Source organism: Oncorhynchus masou, chromosome 18 (genome assembly GCF_036934945.1).
Source record: "Oncorhynchus masou masou isolate Uvic2021 chromosome 18, UVic_Omas_1.1, whole genome shotgun sequence".
NCBI classification, from domain to species: domain Eukaryota; kingdom Metazoa; phylum Chordata; class Actinopteri; order Salmoniformes; family Salmonidae; genus Oncorhynchus; species Oncorhynchus masou.
Window position 1 is genome coordinate 38,378,130 of NC_088229.1, and position 23,439 is coordinate 38,401,568.

Consider the following 23,439-nt stretch of genomic DNA (forward strand, 5'->3'; position numbering starts at 1 on the left):
AAAATATTGTAATCAGATTACAGATACTTATGAAAAACTACATGATTGGATTACTTTTAAATTCAGAAAGAATGTTTGTGAAAAAAATACATTACGACATCCTTTTGTTTTCTCAATGACATTCAATTCGGCATTGAAAGAAAGCACACGTTTAAGTTTGTTCCACGTGAGTGAGTCTGACCACATATCAGAGACCACTATGATAACACACCAAATGTGTTTGATGAATGCCTTTTGTCCAATTCTAATGCCTCATAAAAGGAACGTTTTCCAAAATTAACTGAAAGCAATCAGATTACGTCACTGCGTCGGGATAATCCAAAAATGATGTTACTGATTACAGTTTTGGACAGGTAACTAGTACATATTACAGGTTACACTTAGAAAGTAACATACCCAACCCCGCCAGGTCTATCCTCATCTTTTTACGGAAACAAGGGCAGGGAAGGCGCTTTATCATTGTTTCAACTGCAAAATGCCTCTTTAACGGTGCGTAAAGGAGGACCATGGCAATGAAGTATCACTTATTAGAAGAAGAAAAATAATCTCCCTATGGACTTGGTTTTCATTTTTTGTTTGTTTGTTGCAGTATGTTGTTGTTTTTTTGTTTTCTTTTATTGGTTGTGTTGTCTATAGTTTGGTGTATTATGAGGTTGTTTTGTGTTAACAATGAAATAAACAATGAAATAAACTGTAAAGTAAAAGGAACAAAACTTTAGGACTAGTCACATACAAAATCCTACTGAATCTGAAGTCCATTCCTGGGATTCATTGGAATTTACCCCTCTTAGTATCCATTTTGATATGTGAGGCTTTTCAGAGGATTTGCCACCATCTCTGTCATGTTTAGCTCTTTTCCATAGGACAAAGCTGCCGTGTAAACTGGTGGTAATTTCATTGGTCTGTGTTTCATGTACCAGGAAATGCTTTCGGAGGACATGCTAGCGTGCATTCTGCTTCTCTAACGGTGGTCTGGGGATATCATGTCTGACTGCTGTAGCACGCAGGTAAATAGCATGTAAACAATAACAGCTGGCAAATCAGCTGCTGTTGGTAACTGCAATTGGGAACATACTGCTTAGTGTAAGGTCAAGTATTTCTGAGGACCACTGGGCTTTTGCAGCGGATATGTTGAACTGTAGTGGATGTATAGTGTATTTCTTTTTATAGGATATTGTGCATTAAAGGTACTGTTGTGGATGTGTATGGTATGAGACGACCATTCAGTTTGTTCAGTGAAGGCACGAGACAAATGCATAATGCCGCTGTGGCAAGCTGTCAAGTGATGGCATTCCTCAATATGACACTTTCAGTACATTCGTCTGGTTCTGCCCAGGCGGCTTCACGCCACGGTGGATGTTTAGAGCATGTTGTTATGGCAACGGAGCTGGGATGGCTGGATCGTGCAGCACAGGGAGGCAGAGGACAGATGAGGAGGAGACGTATATGATGATGATTCCCGAAGTCCACGGTCAGGAGTCGTCAGGATGATTTTCCTCCAGGGATTCTGGGAGCCATTTGACATCATCAAGTCATATCAAATGTATTGGTCACATGGTTAGTAGATGTTATTGCGAGTATAGCGAAATGCGAAATGCAACATGTGAGTTGGGAATGTGGTGTCAATTGGACAGCGAGCCACAGACGGTAGCACAAGAGGAAAAGGCAAACAGTTGGATACAAACACCCATGTTTTAAGTGAGTCTAGCCTTCCAATGCTAAGATACTCACATGATATTCTTCTTTTGACTCACAGATGGCGTCACACGTTCTGTTCTGAGGGGCGACTGCAAGTTCACACCCCCTCCTGGCTTACCCTACCGCCCTACGTCCCTCGACCCCCACACACCCCCTCCCCAGCGTGTCTCTGGTTCGCTAGATGCTATTTACCTCTGTGTTAATCCACACCCCCTCCCTCCTCTTTCTCGCTCGATCCCGCTCTCTCACTCCTCCCCTTATTCCCTCAAAGCCAGCAGGCTGCTATTCGATACAGACGGCTTGCTACATGATCTCCTGGAAAACACTGTTCCGCATCTCTCTTGCCACTCAATGGCCAGGCCTTTGTAGATTATACACCAAGCGGAAGAGAGATGCCAGCGCCAGGACATTGACTCCTTTCCTCCTTCTGCTTCCCCCTCCCCTTCCTTAATCTCCCACCTCTTGATCTCTACCCACCCCCCGTGCCCTCTCCTGTCCTGTGCCCCCTTCCTCCCAACCTCCCCCTCCCCTACCTAAAGTCCTACTTTCCCTCTTACCCCCTTGACAATGTTACCATGCATTAACTGGCTTCAGCCTTTCCTTGCCTTGCTCTCTTCCACCTTGCTGACTCGGGGCCACAACTGTCCGTCCAGCTGCCTGTGTCCAGATCACCACACCGTGGACTGCCAGGGCCAAGGTCTCACCCGCCTCCCAAGCCCCATCCCCCTGGATGTCCGGCGCCTCCTGCTCTCTGACAACTGGATTCCCTTGATCCCCTCGGATTTCCTGGTTCTGTACAGCGACCTGGTCTACCTGGACCTGAGGAATAACTCCCTGTCTGGGCTGGAGCCTGGCACCCTCAGCACATCGTCCCGCCTGGTCTTCCTGGACCTGGGCAGCAACAACCTGACAGAGATCCAGTCAGAGACCTTTGGAGAGTCCAGGAGCCTGATTAAGTTGCGGCTGGGGAACAACCCCTATCTTAGCCAGGTGGAGGAGGACGCTTTCCTGGGTCTGACCTCGCTGCGGGTGCTGGAGCTGGAGAGAAACGGCCTGCAGGGGCTGGACGTGGGGGTGCTGGAGCCTTTAACCTCACTCCGGGTGCTGCGCCTGGAGGGCAACCCCTGGGTGTGCAACTGTCACTTTGCTAAACTCTTTGTGTGGCTGATGGAGAACCGCCACAAGCTTCCAACGGGTATGTAAGCTGCTTAACAGCACGTTAACATCTTTGCCTGTGCTAGGACATATAAAACCACTATTTTGTCAGCCCACTTGTTTTTGATTCAAACAACTCACTATAAGCCAATCGGTTACAGTACACTGAAAGACAGATAACGTAACGTGCATAACAGTGTTTAGTATGAAATATCTCTACACTGTGTGTCTACAAATATGGGTCCTCTTCTTTATTTTCAATTGTCTAATATCGAGTAAAGAGCTATTGGCCAACAACCTCATCGTCATTTATTTCATGTGCAGTTTGTTGCTCATATTACTGATAATTCTGTATGGATATGGACAGTTCAATGCTGTCATAAGATCACTCTGAAACATCTTGATAAGTATTAGAAAGAGAGAAGATACTTCTGGAAGACGAGTGGAGGGTCCCAGATTACAGATACCAGATTGTGTCTGAATAATGAATGAACCATATGCGTCATTAGAGTGTGTTCTCAGATATTATACTCGATATTTTGGTGGACACACTCTTACAAAAAAAGGTGCTATCTAGAACCTAAAAGGTTGAATTGGCTGTCCCCATAGGAGAACCCTTTGAAGAACCCTGCTTGTGTGTGTATGTGTGTGTGCATGTGCATGTTCAAGAATCACAACATTGACACTATCCAGGTTTCATACTCAAAAACTGCACTCTTAAAAAAAACATTCTTACTCTCATGGAAGAACCCTTTTTGGGTTCCATGTAGAACTCTTTTGGCTCCAGGTAAAACTATTTTGGGTTCCATGTAGAACCCTTTCCACTTTTTTTCTAAGAGTGCAGTGTTTGAGTAAGACACCTGGATAGTGTCAATAAACAGTCTCCTTGTTGTGATTTTAGAACATGCACATGCACACACACACACACACAAGCAGGGTTCTTCAAAGGGTTCTCCTACGGGGACAGCCAATGAAAACTTTTAGGTTCTAGTAGGCACCTTTTTTTTGTAAGAGTGTGTCCACCAAAATATCGAGTGGATAGATCACATGTAAGATCTTCAAGATGAAAAAGATATGAGGCCAGGGAATCAAATTCAATGGGATCTGAGTCACTTGATTGATCATAATATACCCACATTGTTTATGTCATTACAGACAATAAGCATTACATATAGCTTCTGATCCACACTCTGTAGTGTTGCCATATATATAGACAGTGAGGGTATTGTCTATATAAATCTTCCTTGTTTGCAGTGCTGACAGGTTATTGCACGCAGTATATGCTCACTCTCATTCTCCAGAGCTCCAGTGCTATGGTGAGCTCCGACCTGAGCAAACGCTCTGTGAGTGGAAGTCCAACTCCATATTTACATATTAACTGCTACTTCACCCTCTTTCATATTTATTAAGGGCCATACAAATGAGGTACACCAATGTCAGCTGGAATTAGGGCCTGTATTGAAGTAAGCTATGTGGGTACATCCCAAAAGGTACCCTTTCCCCTTTATAGCGCACTACTTTTGACCGGGGTTCATAAGGAATAGGGTGCCATTTGGGACACATCCTATGTTATTACAGTGCGCTAATCAAAGCAACAGGGTGTTCTATGGATCATATCAATTGCTCAAATTGGCACATTGGTAATCTTCACAGTGGATTTCATTTCAAAAGCTGTGCCCTGGGCTCCAGGTTATAGTAACAGAATGATTTGGGGGCACATTAACACCTAGTTTTCAGTGAGCACAGACACATATACACACCAACACTATGGTGCTTCCTACATGCTCTTCTATAGGCCTTAGCAACTGTAGGCTCTGGCCTTATGTCTGGTTTAGCACCTTTAGTAGGGCTAACCACAGGAAACCTCTACTGTATATTGACCTAAAGGACATGTGGGTTGTACAGTGTATTTGACACACAGGCATACTTACTCCTTCCCAATGCCTTTAGGAGAAACTCGTTGAATGCCATAATCATCTTTTCATCATTCTGACAAGGGGGCAGACTAGAAACATGGATCGGAATGTAGGAAGCCGTACACTAGGAAGAAATGGAGCTCTGATGGATTAGGCTAAACGAGACCTTTACTCACTGATTACTCAATTCCGTGACTCTCTGAGGCAAATCACAATCAATGTTCTTGTGTGAGCTACAGCCGTGAACAAACTGGAGGATGAAGGGCACGGAATAATGGACCACTTGATGAACTGGACACTTCCACAGAGCCATTCAATCAAGCCCAGTCACTGGGTTTGTGGGATAAGTCAAAAACGTAATTTTCTCTTGGACACTGTAATTTCATTGGACACCGTAACTTCACTGACCCAAACAGTAACAACTTTCTTTTCCCCACTTTGCTATCAGGGACATTGCTCTGTCAGATCCTGATTGAGATCGTCTTGATCTGTTAAGTATCTGAGAACATGAATAGACACATTGAAGCCTAGTCTACTCTCAGGTACTGTATCAACAAGATGCAACAAAGCTCAGATAAAGGGGCAACTGCAATTGGCAGATGTGTTTTTTCACTTGTAAATTAATATACCCATTGATCCTTGAAGAAGATAACCACTCTGTTAATGTTTGAGCATCAGATTGCCCGTTTAAGACGCATTCACTGAGGATATATCACGAACGGTGCCTGTAGGTGAATGTGTGTAATCACACTACAGCATAGGTCAAGGATGAACAATCAGCATCTATTATTCACAACTACACTTCATTTGATACTGATGACAGCATGCCATTGACACTGACATTATCTAGTCTAATGTTCCATCACTGTAAAAGATACTCCATCGCTCTGCGAGTGACACACGGTGCGTGGGTAAAATCACCAGGGAAGCCAAGCCCCCCCCCCCCTCACCCCCCAAAATAGCCATATTACAATCTACAGTGCCTTCGGGAGAGTATTCAGGCCCCTTGACTTTTTCCACATTTTGTTATGTTACAGCCTTATTCTAAAATCGATTAAATAGTTTACCCCCCTCATCAATCTACACACAATACCCCAATTGACAAATATTTAACATAAGTATTCAGACCCTTTATTCAGTACTTTGTTGAAGCACCTTTGGCAGCGATTACAGCATCGAGTCTTCTTGGGTATGATGCTTCAAGCGTGCCTGTCACGCCCTGACCTTAGAGAGCCGTTTTATTACTCTATTTGGTTAGGTCAGGGTGTGATGTGGGGTGGGCATTCTATGTTTTATATTTCTGTGTGGTTGGCCGAGTGTGGTTCCCAATCAGAGGCAGCTGTCTATCGTTGTCTCTGATTGGGAATCATACTTAGGCAGCCTGTTTTGCCACCTTAGTTGTGGGTAGTTGTCTTTGTTAGTGGCCTGTACAGCCCTAGTAAGCTTCACGTTAGTTTTTGTTGTTTCTTGTTTTGTTGGTGACATTTATAATAAAGTAAAATGTACGCTCACAACGCTGTGACAGTGCCACACCTGTATTTCGGTAGTTTCTCCCATTCTTCTATACAGATCCTCTCAAGCTCTGCCAGGTTAGATGGGGAGCGTTGCAGCACAGCTATTTTCAGGTCTCTCCAGAGATGTTTCAATCAGGTCCGGGCTCTGGCTGGGCCACTCAAGGACATTCAGAGACTTGTCCCGAAGCCACTCCTGCGTTGTCTTGGCACTGTGTAGATGGTTGTCCTTCTGGAAGGTTCTCCCACCTCCACAGAGGAACTCTGGAGCTCTTGCTTACCTCCCTGACCAAGGCCCTTCCCACCCAATTGTCCAGTTTGGTCAGGTGGACAGCTCTAGGAAGAGTCTTTATGGTTACAAACATCTTCCATTTAAGAATGATGGAGGCCACTGTGTTCTTTCTAAAAACGTGTTTTTGCTTTGTCATTGTGGGCTATTGTGTGTAGATCGCTGAAGATTTTTATTTATTTAATCAATTTGAGAATAAGGCTGTAACATAACAAATGTTGAAAAGAATCAAATGGTCTGACTACTTTCCAAAGGCACTGTATGTGTTGTGATAATTGCATTGTTTGCTCTATAACCTGTTCATATGCCTTGGCACCGTGATATACAGTATAGGCTAAGGTCGAGACAACAAGAAGACACAGTAGCAGAATACATTCAAACACACATTTGTTCCATTATAAAACCTTAGAGCAACATCTGCACCAGCTCCGACACTCGTCGGATGTGGCAGGGCTTGCAAACTATTACAGACTACAAAGGGAAGCACAGCCGCGAGCTGCCCAGTGACACGAGCCTGCCAGACGAGCTAAATCACTTCTATGCTCGCTTCGATGCAAGCAACACTGAGGCATGCATGAGAGCATCAGCTGTTCCGGACGACTGTGTGATCACGCTCTCCGTAGCCGACGTGAGTAAGACCTTTAAACAGGTCAACATACACAAGGCTGCGGGGCCAGACGGATTACCAGGATGTGTGCTCCGGGCATGTGCTGACCAACTGGCAGGTGTTTTCACTGACATTTTCAACATGTCCCTGATTGAGTCTGTAATACCAATGTGCTTCAAGCAGACCACCATAGTCCCTGTGCCCAAGAACACAAAGGCAACCTGCCTAAATGACTACAGACCCGTAGCACTCACGTCCGTAGCAATGAAGTGCTTTGAAAGGCCGGTAATGGCTCACATCAACACCATTATCCCAGAAACCCTAGACGCACTCCAATTTGCATACCGCCCAAACAGATCCACAAATGACGCAATCTCTATTGCACTCCACACTGCCCTTTCCCACCTGGACAAAAGGAACACCTATGTGAGAATGCTGTTCATTGACTAGAGCTCAGCGTTCAACACCATAGTGCCCACCAAGCTAAGGATCCTGGGACTAAACACCTCTCTCTGCAACTGGATCCTGAACTTCCTGACAGGTCGCCCCCAGGTGGTGAGGGTAGGTAGCAAAACATCTGCCACGCTGATCCTCAACACTGGAGCTCCCCAGGGGTGCGTGCTCAGTCCCCTCCTGTACTCCCTGTTCACCCACGACTGCATGACCAGGCACGACTCCAACACCATCATTAAGTTTGCTGACGACACAACAGTGGTAGGCCTGATCCCCGACAACGACGAGATAGCCTATAGGGAGGAGGTCAGAGACCTGGCCGGGTGGTGCCAGAATAACAACCTATCCCTCAATGTAACCAAGACTAAGGAGATGATTGTGGACTACAGGAAAAGGAGCACCGAGCACATCCCCATTCTCATCGACGGGGCTGTAGTGGAGCAGGTTGAGAGCTTCAAATTCCTTGGTGTCCCCATCAACTACAAACTAGATTGGTCCAAACACACCAAGACAGTCATGAAGAGGGCACGACAAAGCCTATTCCCCCTCAGGAAACTAAAAAGATTTGGCATGGGTCCTGAGATCCCTAAAAGGTTCTACAGCTGCAACATTGAGAGCATCCTGACCGGTTGCATCTCCTCATGGTACGGCAATTGCTTGGCCTCTGACCGCATGGCACTTCAGAGGGTAGTGCGTATGGCCCAGTACATCACCGGGGCAAAGCTGCCTGCCATCCAGGACCTCTACACCAGGCGGTGTCAGAGGAAGGCCCTAAAAATTGTCAAAGACCCCAGCCACCCCAGTCATAGACTGTTCTCTCTACTACCGCATGGCAAGTGGTACCGGAGGGCCAAGTCTAGGACAAAAAGGCTTCTCAACAGTTTTTACCCCTATTTGCATTGTGTGCCCCCCCCCCCCCCTCCCCAACCTCTTTTAAGCAGCTGCTACTCTCTGTTTATCTTATATGCTTAGTCACTTTAACTATACATTCATATACATACTACCTAAATTGGCCCGACCAACCAGTGCTCCCGCACATTGGCTAACCGGGCTATCTGCATTGTGTCCCACCACCCGCCAACCCCTCTTTTTACGCTTCTGCTACTCTCTGTTCATCATATATGCACAGTCACTTTAACGATACCTACATGTACATACTACCTCAATAAGCCTGACTAACGGGTGTCTGTATATAGCCTTGCTACTCGTTTTTCACGTCTTTCTACTGTTGTTTTATTTCTTTACCTACCTACCTACCTACCTACCCCCCCCCCCCCCCCACACACACACACACACACACACACACACACACACACACACACACACGCACACACACACGTTAACCTAACATCCTTTCATTCTAGTTAACATTAGCATACATACTTCCATCCTCTCGGGCCAGGGGCACAATGTATGAAGTTATAGTTGGATCAGAATCGCTGTTATAATCATTGGCTAAATCCCTATCTCCATTCATGATTAATTTAGGAAAGGAACGATTTTAGCTTGCTAGCTAGCTAGCCACTGGAGGACAACAACACAACAAGATGTAACAATTCAAAGTTTTCTCCTGTTAACTTCTTGAAACTCCCCATCCCGGATCCGGGTTTGTGACTAAAGCCTCAGGCTCATTAGCATAACGCAACGTTAACGATTTCTGAAAATCGAAAATAAAATGAAAATAATGCGTCTGCTCTCAAGCTTAGCCTTTTCTTAACAACACTGTCATCTCAGATTTTCAAAATATGCTTTTGAACCATAGAAATTGACTAATTTGTGTAAGAGTATGCAAAGCTAGCATAGCATTTTGAGTAGCATTTAGCACGCAACATTTTCACAAAAACCAGATAACCAAATAAATAAAATCATTTACCTTTGAAGAGCTTCTGATGTTTTCAATGAGGAGACTCTCAGTTACATACCAAATGCGCAGTTTTTCCTGAAAGCGTCTGTGTGTAGGAGAAATCGTTCTGTTTTCTACATTGCGTCTGGCTACCGAAACGAACCGAAAATTCAGTCACCTACAACGTAAAACTTTTTCCGGATTAACTACATAATATCGACCGAAACATGGCAAACGTTGTTTGGAATCAATCCTCAAGGTGTTATTTCACATATCTCTTCATTGATATGCAGTTCGTGGAAGCTTGCTTTCCTCTCTGTATCGCATGGAAAAATACTGGCAGGTGACTTTTGCGCACCAATTTCGGCGCAGGACACCGGTCGGACACCTGGTAAATGTGGTCTCTTATGGTCAATCTTCCAATGATCTGCCCACAAATACGTCACAATGCTGCAGACACCTTGGGGAAACGACAGAAAGGGTTGACTCACTCCTCTCGCATTCAAAGCCATATAAGGAGACAATGGAAAACAGAGCCTCAAAAATCCTTGTCATTTCCTGGATGCCATCTCATCTTGGTTTTGCCTGAAGCTCACGTTCTAGGGCACGCACAGAGAATATCTTGGTATTTCTGGACACGTCAGAGTGTTTTCTTTCGAATGGTATCAATTATATGCATAGTCGAGCATCTTTTTGTGACAAAATATCTTGTTTAAAACGGGAACGTTTTTCATCCAAAAATGAAATAGCGCCCCCATAGATGTAAGAGGTTAATGACTATTGGCTTTTGATGTGATTGATCTGAAGCCATATCCAAACTGGCTTCTCTTGACATTTTTATTTGGTGCGCTAACACTGATTGGATATTATCATTTATTTATTCTTATCAAGGGTGGCCAAATGCTTGCTGGCTTCCCTTGCATTCAATGATATGGGTGGCAACAACGTCGTACTCTTTTTGACCAGACAGCATGAGATAGATTCGCTACACATACTAGGACAAAGGGACGCTGTTTTGCTCGCTTGGATGCTTTCTCCGGTGATATACGGTACATTCAGCCTCTGCGAATTGAAGGAAATTTATGAAACACGGAGAGACGAAAGCAAAATTATTCTTGTATGTTTTTGTTTTTTTTGGGGGGGGGGGATGTCTGGCTTTCTTTGGCTTCCATGAATACATGCCACTGCACACACACACACAAACGTATACACAAACAAACATATAATGCCAACTCTATAGCAGCATGGCAACTGTAATCACATTGATATAAGACACTATGCATACTCATGTCAGATATGATGCAGTGGTTTGTTGACAATTCTAGGTTTATATGAGAATGGCGCCGAAGGAGATGGCTGCCGTTTTATGATCCCGTGACCAATTGTGATAATATTTATGTTTTTTTCTTGTTATTTGTAACTTATTTTGTACATAATGTTTCTGCCACTGTGTCCTATGACCGAAAAGAGCTTCTACATATCAGGACAGTGATTACTCACCCCTTTCAGGAGGAATTCCTTTTCTTCAACGAGTCAGACGGGAAGGATTTACCTCAGATGCCTGACAAGGCAATCATCCCCATCATTCACAGGAGAAAAATACACAGGTATCGAGGAAGAAGGTAATCTACCTTTACCATGGGTTCTACTAGCCAGCGTACAATCAATCAATAATAAAATAGACTACGATCACCTAGAAGGCCAGCATCCCAGAGTCGCCTCTTACCAGTTGAGACTGGTGTTTTGTGGGTACTATTTAATGAAGCTGCCCGTTGAGGACATGTGAGGCATCTTTATTCTCAAACTAGACACTCTAATGTACTTGTCCTCTTGCTCAAGAGCATCAGCTGTTCAGGACGACTGTGTGTTCACGCTCTCCGCAGCCGATGTGAGTAAGACCTTTAAACAGCTCAACATTCACAAGGCCGCAGGGCCAGACGAATTACCAGGACGTGTAATCCGAGCATGCGCAGACCAACTAGCAAGTGTCTTCACTGACATTTTCAACCTCAAACTGAGTCTGTAATTCCAACATGTTTCAAGCAGACCACCATACTCCCTGTGCCCAAGAGCATGTAGAGATGAAGTGCTTTGAACGGTTGGTCATGGCTTACATCAACACCAATATCCCAGAAACCCTTGACCCACACCAATTTGCATACCGCACCAACAGGGTGCATGCCCTGTCCCCTCCTGTACTCACTGTTCACTCATGACTGCATGGCCAGGCATGACTCCAACACCATCATCAAGTTTGCCGATGACACAACAGTGGTAGGCCTGATCACCAACAACGATGAAACAGCCTATAGGGAGGAGGTCAGAGACTTGGCCATGTGGTGCCAGGACAACAACCTCTCCCTCAACGTGATCAAGACAAAGGAGATGATTGTGGAAAGGAAAAGAAGGACCGTGCAAGCCTCCATTCTCATCGATAGGGTTGCAGTGGAGCAGGTTGAGAGCTTCAAGTTCCTTGGTGTCCACATCACCAACAAACTATCATGATCCAAACACACTAAGACAGTTGTGAAGAGGGCACGACAAAGCCTATTCCCCCTCAGGAGACTGAAAAGATTTGGCATGGGTCCTCAGATGGTCAAAAGGTTCGAGAGCATCCTGACTGGTTGCAGCACTGCCTGGTATGGCAATTGCTCGGCCTCCGACCGCAAGGCACTACAGAGGGTAGTGCATACGGCCCAGTACATCACTGGGGCCAAGCTTCCTGCCATCCAGGACCTCTTTACCAGGCGGTGTCAGAGGAAGACCCTAAAAATTGTCAAAGACTCTCTGCTACTGCACAGCAAGCGGTACCGGAGCGCCAAGTCTAGGTCCAAAAGGATTCTTAACAGATTCTAACCCCAAGCCATAAGACTCCTGAACAGCTAATCAAAGGGCTACCCAGAGCCCTATTTTACGCTGCTGCTACTCTCTGTTTATTATCTATGCATAGTCACTTTAACTCTACCTACATGTATATTACCTCAATTACCTCAACTAACCGGTGCCCCCGCACATTGACTCTGTACCGGTACCCCCTGTATATAGCCTCGCTATTGTTATTTTACAGCTGCCGTTTCATTATTTGTTACTTTTATTTTCTATTTTTTACTTATCTATTATTTTCTTAAAACTTCTTAAAGCATGGTTGGTTAAGGGCTTGTAAGTAAGCATTTCGGCGTAAGGTCTACACCTGTTATATTCGGTGCATGTGACACATACAATTTGATTTCATTTGATTTTATAGGCAGTGTCAGACAATGTAGGCATTATGTTACTCAACCCTTCCCCACCCCCAAACTCATCACCACCAACACCGAAACCATACAGACTCTCTCCATCTATTTGCAATTTAGCATTCTGGTCCTCTCCACAGATAGAGACAGAGACAGAGAAAGAGAGAGCAGGACAGCCAGTGTCTGGGCTGAGCTTGTTGTGCTGCATGGTGAGATGAGAGGAGAGCCACGTGACTGGAATTTCACAGAGCGATGAGGTCACTGAATCTCTCCGCATGTGGAAAACCCCTTCTGGTCTGACTGTGACTCACCACACACACACACACACACACACACACGCGCGCGCACACACACGCACACACACACACGCACGCACACACACTTGATAATGATGTATTCTGACTGCTGACCACAGCAGCTACAAACACAGGCATGCCAAAATGGAAGCATCCGAAACTGCCTTTATTATCATGACTGAGGTACACCATATGTAATTTAGATTCATGTTTTATATTGAATACCTTTTCCAAAAACAGCTAATACCGATTGAATTTTAAATAATTCTGATTAGTGCATTAGTGGAATAGATTGGGTTATTTTACTAGGAAACCATAGCCCCATTGATGCCCCTTATCATTATAAATAAAATAATCCACAGTATAATCTATTTATCCTCATAATTTCAATTTGATCAGATAATTTGGTACTGTTCCATTATTATCTGTTACAGTGTATGATTTTATTTTATTCTGGTATGATATGTAATCCCCAGAGTGCAAATATAAGTATATTTCTTGTTCTGCACACTTCTGTTTTATCATGCAATAATTGAAAGGTTTTATTAGTCATATGTACAGGATACACATGGGATACACCATCCAACTAAATGCTTTCTTTCTGGTTCCTTCTTGACAACAACAATAAGAAATAAGAAATAGTAAAAGATAAGAACACAAACATAGTAAATGGCTGAGTAGAATATATATATATATTGTTTGCATAAGTATAATATAGGATGGCACAATTTATAGTCCAATATTTACACGTGTTTTGCGTAAGGGGGGATTGGGTGGAAGGTGTTTAATTGTGCATTATTTAGCAATAATAATAGGAGTCTGGTAGAAGCAGTTGTGATGTGTGTGTAGCATGAATGTGTGTGTGTGTGTGTGTGTGTGTGTGTGTGTGTGTGTGTGTGTGTGTGTGTGTGTGTGTGTGTGTGTGTGTGTGTGTGTGTGTGTGTGTGTGCATATGGATGAATGTGTGGGTGTGTGAGGGAGTGAGTGAGTGAGTGCATGAGTGCTAAGGTGCGGAGAGTCAGTGCAGGTGGTCTGTCCAGTTCAAGTGTTCAGCAGTCTGATGTCTTGTGGATAGAAACTGTCTGAGCCTGTTGGTATCAGACCCGATGCTCTGATACCGTCTTCCCGACAGTAAGGGAATGAACAGCATGTGGCTGGGCTGTTTGGGGTGCTTGATGACGCTGCGGCCCTTCCTCGGGCACCGTTTCGAGTAGATGTCCTGGATGGGTGGGACCACGGTCCCAGTGATGTACTGGGCTGTCTTCATCACCCGCTAGAGGGCCTTGTGGTTGTGGATGGAGCAATTCCCTTAACAGGATGTGCTGCAACCAGTCAAGACGCTATCGATGGTGCAGCGGTAGTATTTGGAGAAGAGATTTCTTCAGCTGCCTTATGAAGTGGAGACGCTGTTACACACTCTTATCAAGAGTGGTGTTGTAGTTGGTCCATGTCAAGTCCTCGGTGCTGTGGACACTGAGGAACTAAAAACTGCTGACTCTTTCTACTGCAGTCCTGTCGATATGGATTGGGCATGTTTCCTCCTCTGCTTCCTGAAGTTGACAATCAACTCTTTTGATTTGCGGACGTTGAGTGAGAGTTGGTGTCCTGGCACCACAATACCATTTCGCGTGCCTCCTCCCTAGAGAAGGACTCGTCATTGTTGGTTATTAGGTCTAAAATCGTGGTGCCATCAGCAAACTTGATGATGTTTGCTTCGCAAAGAAGGGCACCTGTAGGTAGAGGAGTTAAAATAAAAAAGCAGATATTGAATATCCCTTTGAGCATGGTGATGTCAGAAGTTTACATACACCTTAGCCAAATATATTTAAACTCAGTTTTTCACAATTCCTGACATTTAATCCTAGTAAAAAATCCCTGTTTTAGGTCAATTAGGATTACCACTTTATTTCAAGAATGTGAAAAGTCAGAATAATAGTATAGAGACTGATTTATTTCAGCATTGATTTATTTCACCACATTCCCAGTGGGTCAGACATTTACATACACTCAATTAGCATTTGGTAGCATTGCCTTTAAATTGTTCAAATTGGATCAAACATTTTGGGTAGACTTCCACAAGCTTCCCACAATAAGTTGGGTGAATTTTGGCCCATTCCTCCTGACAGAGCTGGTGTAACTGAGTCAGGTTTGTAGGCCTCCTTGCTCGCACACACATTTTCAGTTCTGCCCACACATTTTCTATAGGATTGAGGTCAGGGCTTTGTGATGGCCACTCCAATACCTTGGCTTTGTTGTCCTTAAGCCATTTTGCCACAACTTTGGAAGTATGCTTGGGGGCATTGTCAATTTGGAAGACCCATTTGTGACCAAGCTTTAACTTCCTGACTGATGTCTTGAGATGTTGCTTCAATATATCCATATAATTTTCTTGTCTCATGATGCCATCTACTTTGTTAAGTGCACCAGTCCCTCTTGCAGCAAAGCACCCCCACAACATGATGCTGCCACCCCTGTGCTTCACGGGTGGGATGGTGTAATTCAGCTTGCAAGCCTCCCCCTTTTTCCACCAAACATAACGATGGTCATTATGGCCAAACAGTTGGATTTTGTTTCATCAGACCAGAGGACATTTCTCTAAAAAAAGCACAATCTTTGTCCCCATGTGCAGTTGCAAACCGTAGTCTGGCTTTTTTATGGCGGTTTTGGAGCAGTGGCTTCTTCCTTGCTGAGCGGCCTTTCTGGTTATGTCGATATAGGACTCATTTTACCGTGGATATAGATACTTTTGTACCTGTTTCCTCCAGCATCTTCACAACATCCTTTGCTGTTGTTCTGGGATTGATTTGCACTTTTCGCACCAAACTACATTCATCTCTAGGAGACAGAAAACATCTCCGCCCTGAGTGGTATGGCGGCTGCGTGGTCCCATGGTGTTGAACGTGGTACCTTCAGGCATTTGGAAATTGCTCCCAAGGATGAACCAGACTTGTGGAGGTCTACAATTTGGCTGATTTCTTTAGATTTTCCCATGATGTCAAGCAAAGAGGCACTGCGTTTGAAGGTAGGCCTTGAAATACATCCACAGGTACACCTCCAATTGACTCAAATGATGTCAATTAGCCTATCAGAAGCCATGACATAATTTTCTGGAATTTTCCAAGCTGTTTAAAGGCACAGTCAACTTAGTGTATGTAAACTTCTGACCCACTGGAATTGTGATACAGTTAATTATAAGTCAAATAATCTCTTTGTAAACAATTGTTTTAAAAATGACTTGTGTCATGTACAAAGTAGATGTCCTAACTGACTTGCCAAAACTGTAGTTTGTTAACAAGAAATTTGTGGAGTGGTTGAAAAACGAGTTTTAATGACTCCAACCTAAGTGTATGTAAACTTCCGACTTCAACTGTATATTAATTAGACTTTGGATGGTGTATGAAAACACCCAGTCACTGCAAAGATACAGTTATCCTTTTTAACTCAGTAGCTGGAGAGGAAGGAAACCGCTTAGGGATTTCACCAAGGCCAATTATGACTTTAAAACCGTTACAGAGTTTAATGGCTGTGATTGGAGAAAACTGAGGATGGATCAATTGTAGTTACTCCACAATACAAATCTGAATGACAGAGTGAAAATAAGAAAACCTGTACAGAACACAAATATTTCAAAACATGCATCTTGTTTGCAATAAGGCACTAAAATAAAACAGCAAAAAATGTGTCAAAGAAATTAACTTCATGTTCTGAATAAAAGCATTATGTTTGAGGCAAATCCAACACATCACTGAGTACCACTCTTCATATTTTCAAGCATGGTAGTGGCTTCATCATGTTATGGGTATGCTTGTCATCGGCAAGGACTAGGGAGTTTTTTTTAGGGCAAAAATAAATGGAAAATATAGCTAACCATAGGAAACTGGAGTTGCTTACCAAGGTGACATTGAATGTTCCTGAGTGGCTTAGTTACAGTTTTGGCTTAATAAATCGGCTTGAAAACCTATGGCAAGACTTGAAAATGGTTGTCTAGCAATGATCAACAGCCAACTTGACAGAGCATGAAGAATTTTAAAAAGAATAATGTGCAGATATTGTACAGTGCAAAGCTCGTAGAAATTTTCCCAGAAAGACTCACAGCTGTAATCTCTGCCAAAGATGATTTTAACATATATTGACTCAGGGGTGTGAATACTTATGTAAATGAGATATTTATGTATTTCAGTTTCAATAAATCGGTCTCTGTTCTATTATTACCCAGGGGGTTGATCTGGTGTCTGCTAGTAATACACTGGTTGGAGCAGATTACTATCTTCCTTCTGTATAAACCAAAGCAGATAGATCTGATTGCAACATGGACATTTCACAAACAAATATTTGCCTTGGAGAGGTGAATAAAGAAAAGTTGGAGAAAATCCTAAGGAAAAACCTTAAATGGGAATTATGTAACAGGAGTCACGTGTGTCTGTGACAGGTGTTCAGTGTAGCTCTTTAAATCACACCAAACGACGACACAGGGAACGCAGCCTGGCACGAAGCGCATGTATTTATATGGCTATTAAAAGAAAATCATAAATTCCTGTGGAGTGTTAGGTGTTGATTTATGGCAATGTGGTTCTCTGTTGCAGTGAGTAAATTCAACACTTGATAGTTTACACTATTATAAGAGGGAAAACTAAACAAAAACATCAAATTAATGGGGTTTTGGGACGTGATGGGATTCGATGGGTGTGGAAAATGATGAGACACGAACACACACACAATATAGTAGCTACTACTGTACGCGTACTAGGCTATAGCTCCTGTAAGGCAAAACAATGGCACCCATCTGGTCTCGCAGTGTCCTCACTTAAACTGTTACAGTAGGAGGATATCACAGACTAGCCATTCTTGGTGGATTTCAACCACGGTCATTGTATGCCATTCCAAATTGTATAGTCAGCATGCTATTCAACAGTACTTTGAACAGACAATAAAAAACCTGTGTAGGCTTTTTATTCAGTCATCAGAGAGAGGTCAGCTCCAACATGCATTTAGATCTGAAAGGAATTAATAGATGCAATATGATGAAAATGCCACTAAACATACAGGGCAGAGTGTTGCTGTTACCTTCACTGTTAAGCTATTACCATACTTACAGTGCATTCAGAGAGTATTCAGACCCCTTTACTTTTTCCACATTTTGTTACATTGCAGCCTTATTCTAAAATGGATTCAATTGTTGTTTCCCCTCATTAATCTACACACAATACCCCATAATGACAAAGCAAAAAACAGGTTAGAAATGTTTGTGAAAGTATTAAACATAAAAAATGAAATATGACATTTACATAACTATTCTGACCCTCTACTCAGTACTTTGTTGAAGCACATTTAGAGCGATTACAGCCTCGAGTCTTCTTTGGTATGACGCTACAAGCTTGGTAGTCCACTCAAGGACATTCAGAGACTTGTCCCGAAGCCACTCCTGCGTTGTCTTGGCTGTGCGCTTAGGGTCGTTGTCCTGTTGAAAGGTGAACCTTCGCCCCAGTCTGAGGTCCTGAGTGCTCTTGAGCAGGTTTTCATCAAGGATCTCTCTGTACATTGCTCTGTTCATCTTTCTCTCGATCCTGACTAGTCTCTTCATGGTCTGAGAGTCCTTTAGGTGCCTTTTGGCAAACTCCGAGTGGGCTTTCATGTGCCTTTTACTGAGGAGTGGCTTCCGTCTGGCCACTGTACCATAAAGGCCTGATTGGTGGAGTGCTGCAGAGATGGTTGTCCTTCTGGAAGGTTTTCCCATCTCCACAGAGGAACTCTGGAGCTCTGTCAGAGTGACCATCGGGTTCATGGTCACATCCCTGACCATGGCCCTTCTCCCCCGATTGCCCAGTTTGGCCGGGTGGCCAGCTCTAGGAAGAGCCTTGGTGGTTCCATTTAAGAATGATGGAGGCCACTGTGTTCTTGGGGACCTTCAATGCTGCAGATTTGTTTTTGGTAGCCTTCCCCAGATCTGTGCCTCGACACAATCCTGTCTCTGAGCTCTACAGACAATTCCTTCGACCTCATGGCTTGGTTTTTGCTCTGACATGCACTGTCAACTGTGGGACCTTATATAGACAGGTGTGTGCCTTTCCAAATCAAGTCCTATCAATTGGATTTACCACTGGTCTACTCCAATCAAATTGTAGAATCATCTCAAGGATGATCAATTTAAACAGGATGCACCTGAGCTCAATTTCGAGTGTCCTAGCAAATGGTCTGAATGCTTATGTAAACAAGATATTTCATTTTCAAAAATTATAAAAACTTGTTTTCACTTTGTCATTATGGGGTATTGTGTGTAGTTTATTTAATCAATTTAGAATAAAGCTGTAACGTAATAAAATGTGGAAAAAGGGAAGGGGTCTGAATACATTCTGAATACACTGTATATATTTAAATTCATTTCAGATCTACACTGTGTACAGGCTGGGGTTAATTTGGGATTGGACCATAGAGTGACTGTGATCCAGACTGTTTTCTGTCTCTCTCTCTCCTCTCAGGTATGGAAGGTTTGGAGTGCTCCCTCCCCATGGATGGGAGTCTTATGTCCCTGAGTCTGCTCTCTGAGGCCAGTTTCCGGGAGTGCCGGGGCTACCTCTCCCTCACGGATATCCTCATAGTCATCTTCTCGGGGATCTCTGTCTCTGTGGTAGCCATCATAGCCAGTTTCTTTCTGGCCTCTATGGTCCACTGCTTCCAGCGCCTGGGCAAAGCCGGTCAGGCAGACGAGGAGGAGGGCAACGACTGAGAGAGAGAAAGAGCGTGATCTGGGACCAGATTCAGTGTCACTGCAGGCATTGCAGACCCTGACTGCATACCTTGTAAGAGGGCCAGGAAGTCAAGTACAACAAGGGAGTATTTGGGCCAGGAATTGGGCCAAAAGGCTCTTACCATGTGAATTCCTGCTCGCCGCATTGGTGGCAGTCAGAGGCACACCAGGAGGGGTGCTAGGGCAGTGGGTAAAACCGTACGCTTGAATAATACAAATGTTTTCTTAGCACTGCCTTAGTGTACACAGCCTTACTAACTTACTTTGGAGAGATCCTCCAGCATTCCCTTGAAATCGTAGTACTATATTTGGGCTGTACTTTAAGTCTAACATGAGTTAAAATGACTTGCACCACCCTTTCAAAGAGGACTATTCCTCTGCTGCCAGGGGCAAACAGGTTCTTTGAGATCTGGGTTGAGCTGAGAGGCAAAGGGGCAGAGAGGAGGACAAGGGACAGACACACTGGAGTCTAATACATAACTATGTCCATTGCAGTGATTTGAGTAGCAACCTACTTAACCTCTGTTTACCAAAGAGCAGGCTGAATGAGAAGATTCTATTGTTACAATATAGATCACAGAAACGGGAGAGCGTGAGCAATCAACATGGATGTTAGACTAAACTGTGACACAAACTCTCAAATGCAAAATCAAGTAAATATGGAGGATGTTGTTACAATATCTGTTTTTGGAGCACAAATGTAGCCTGACTATGTTTGGCGAGACAACGCCCTAAGAAGTTGGCAAGAGAGCACAAACCTCTGGCACTTAGGCTAGCACAAATGTAATATTGGTTAAAAAACAATCACACATTAGGTACAGTATACTGTATAGCACAATATCCTAAAATAACCTGCCATTTATGACCCACAAATGTAACTATGGAAATCATTATATTATACAGCTTGTACTGTAAGTGGACCAATGTATTTTTCCTGTTTCAGGCATAATTATTTTATTTATTTTTTTTACATTTGAACAAAAGGTTTATATTGATACTGAAGCTTTTGTTGATGTTTTGGTTGTTTTATTTATTTTTTTTGTACAAATTAAGTCTTCTCTTGTTTGTATGGGGATTTCACATGGTAACAGTATTGTCACATCGGCAAAGACTCTAATTCCAAGCTAGGAGGGCTAAGGTAAAAATGAATTCAGTGTTTCGTCGTCTTGATCATCCTTGATGTTTGGGCCTTCCAGCCATTTCCTGTGTCGGCCTTTATATCCTCAATAGACCAGCAGCTAGTAGCAGCCAGGTGAAATTGATGAATGAATGCTATAGATCAATGATGTCACGTGTATTGTTTGGCTAAAAGAATAGTGAAACAACTGGTAGATCATAAATGAAAACCATCATAGTCACAGATGCTTCAAGACCTGAGTTTTGAACAGGTGTCCACCTGTCTCACTTATGTTGCTTCAGTCAAACTGTATCTGTCTCTGGCTCTTGTAACCCACCAATGGGATTTGCTGGCGCTTGTAACCCACCAATGAGATTTGAGATCCCAAAAACAGATGAAAGGGCTTTTTTTTCTGTCATGATGCACCATAACAAACACCTTGAAAAGATAATCATGGGGTTGCAAAGTGCAATATAACAAAAATGTAAAGAGATAAAATAAAGTGGTAAAATACACACTAACTTTGCTTTAAACTTTGATTGAAAGCTGAAACTTTGATTTCACATACCTGTCTTGTTTCTTTGAATGAAGACATCGGTCAAATATATTTTTATCTTATATAACAAGGTGTCTTAATGGAGAACCAATTCTCATGTGCAATAATAACCTTTTGGAACAAGAAACGCCCTGCTACGCATGTGTAATGTAATGTTATTTATCTCTGTCAAACAAAACTTTTACATGTCAACACGGAGCACTTCTTTCACATGCAACACAACCTATATATGGTTGAAAAATCCCACTTCCGTTATATTGTTTGAAATTGTGGCCTGTAGAAATGTCCTATTTCTCTAGTCCAGTCTCATGGATGTATACCCACATACAGTAGCATCTTACAGAGAAGAGCGGATGTCCCTGTCCAACCAAAGGATCCCATATGTGGCCAATAGGATTGACCTTTACTCTCAATGAAATCTGTTTGTTTCGGTCCAATAATCACAGCTCCCATAATGCTACAGCTGGCATCCATATCCCACGCCATAGAACAGAGCTGTGAGGATGGAAGGGCACCCTCATTGTTATTTGGCATGTGGTCATCAGATTTGTTTACCCTACGAATATAGAGTATATTCTTATTTGTGTTATAATACAGTAAAATTGGCAGACTATCTGAGATAATACGCAATAGAGATAACCACTGTCATACCAGCTACATCACTGTCTAGGTTCTGTTTGATAGGATAACACAACACTGTCCTGTTATTGTTCTGATGGTAATATTTTTCTTTAAAACTTGTATTTATATAATGTATTTGTATGTCCTTGTGGACCTTACTGATGTTATACACGCTGAAATAGTGCCTCATGCACTGGGAATCAGCATGCTGCTAGAAAGTGTCGGCGAAGAGAGATGAACCATACTGTCTCGTGTGCTGTAAAACAACTGGATGGCATAGAGTTGAAGCCTATGGGCACGGCACACACAAACAAAGGGAACGGATGAACAGCGGGGTGTTGAGTCAGAACAGAACTCCGACTCCAACACGCCACTGATGAAGATCAGAGTGGAGGGATGGTGAGCCATTCTGCCAGTGCCTCCCTCCTCATCCTTTATGCCGTGCAGTCAGCTGAGCCACCATACAGAGTGGACAGAAGTAGGATGAGAGCGGAGGAGGGGAAGGAGGATTTTCGGGAATGAGGATTTTCCCTCGTCCACTGAATTTCTGTCGTCGCCATGGTTACATGGCTGGAGGCCAGTTCGGGTTGGAAGCCGAAACTGCCACAGAGGAAGAGATTTCAAAATTGCTACGTCACTGCTCGCTCTTTCTCTCTCCCCCGTCTAGTACATTGAGACGGAAATAACAAACAGCTGAATTATACAATAGCATTATAATTCTGATGCCACACACTTATGCAAGTGAGACACAACTTCACTCAGTCGAATGCCTCAGTGTTACACCCTCTGAGGATGGATGCATGTAAACAAATACCATCCCTGTTACGTGTCCAATGATCCGCATCTACTTAATGTGGCTTACCCTGCAGAGATAACTGCGGTGGCCTGCAGGGCAAAAAATATGTAGAGAACATAGGGAGTAATACTACACCTTGCGTGAGTTGAACATTCTGAATAATTGAACAGCAGCTGAACAGTATGAATAATTTCTCTGTGGTCCACAAAAGGGATTAGAGTGACAGGGGTCCATGACCACGTTGACTGCCACAGCACCAATAAGGGACAAACGACTTGGAACCAGTTCAAATCTAGAAATCCAGCGATAAAGATAGTGGCATTATGGTGCCAATGACTGAAATCAGTGGTTAGAACTGGAAGAAACCAAAACACCGGAGTATCACACAACAATTGTATGTATGGGGCACAGAGACGAGGTATTAATTTGAAAATCATGATAAGAACTACTATTGCACACCGAGTCCATACAACTTATTATGTGGGTTAACAAAGGGGGTTGACTACTTGTTGACTCAAGACATTTGAGCTTTACATTTTTTATGAATATGTAAAAATTATGAAAAAACGGACAGTACCAGTAAAGGTTTGGACACACCTACTC

At 43.3% G+C, this 23,439-nt stretch overlaps 1 protein-coding gene across 1 annotated transcript; it reads left to right on the plus strand.

Annotated features, from left to right (window-relative positions):
• Positions 1-2,040: 2,040 nt before the first annotated feature.
• On the plus strand, positions 2,041-21,350 carry LOC135503688 (leucine-rich repeat-containing protein 38-like). The gene is made up of 2 exons (XM_064921837.1): positions 2,041-2,893; positions 19,478-21,350. The coding sequence occupies exons 1-2, from the start codon at positions 2,266-2,268 to the stop codon at positions 19,723-19,725; spliced, it is 876 nt and encodes a 291-aa protein (XP_064777909.1). The 5' UTR covers positions 2,041-2,265; the 3' UTR covers positions 19,726-21,350.
• Positions 21,351-23,439: the final 2,089 nt, after the last annotated feature.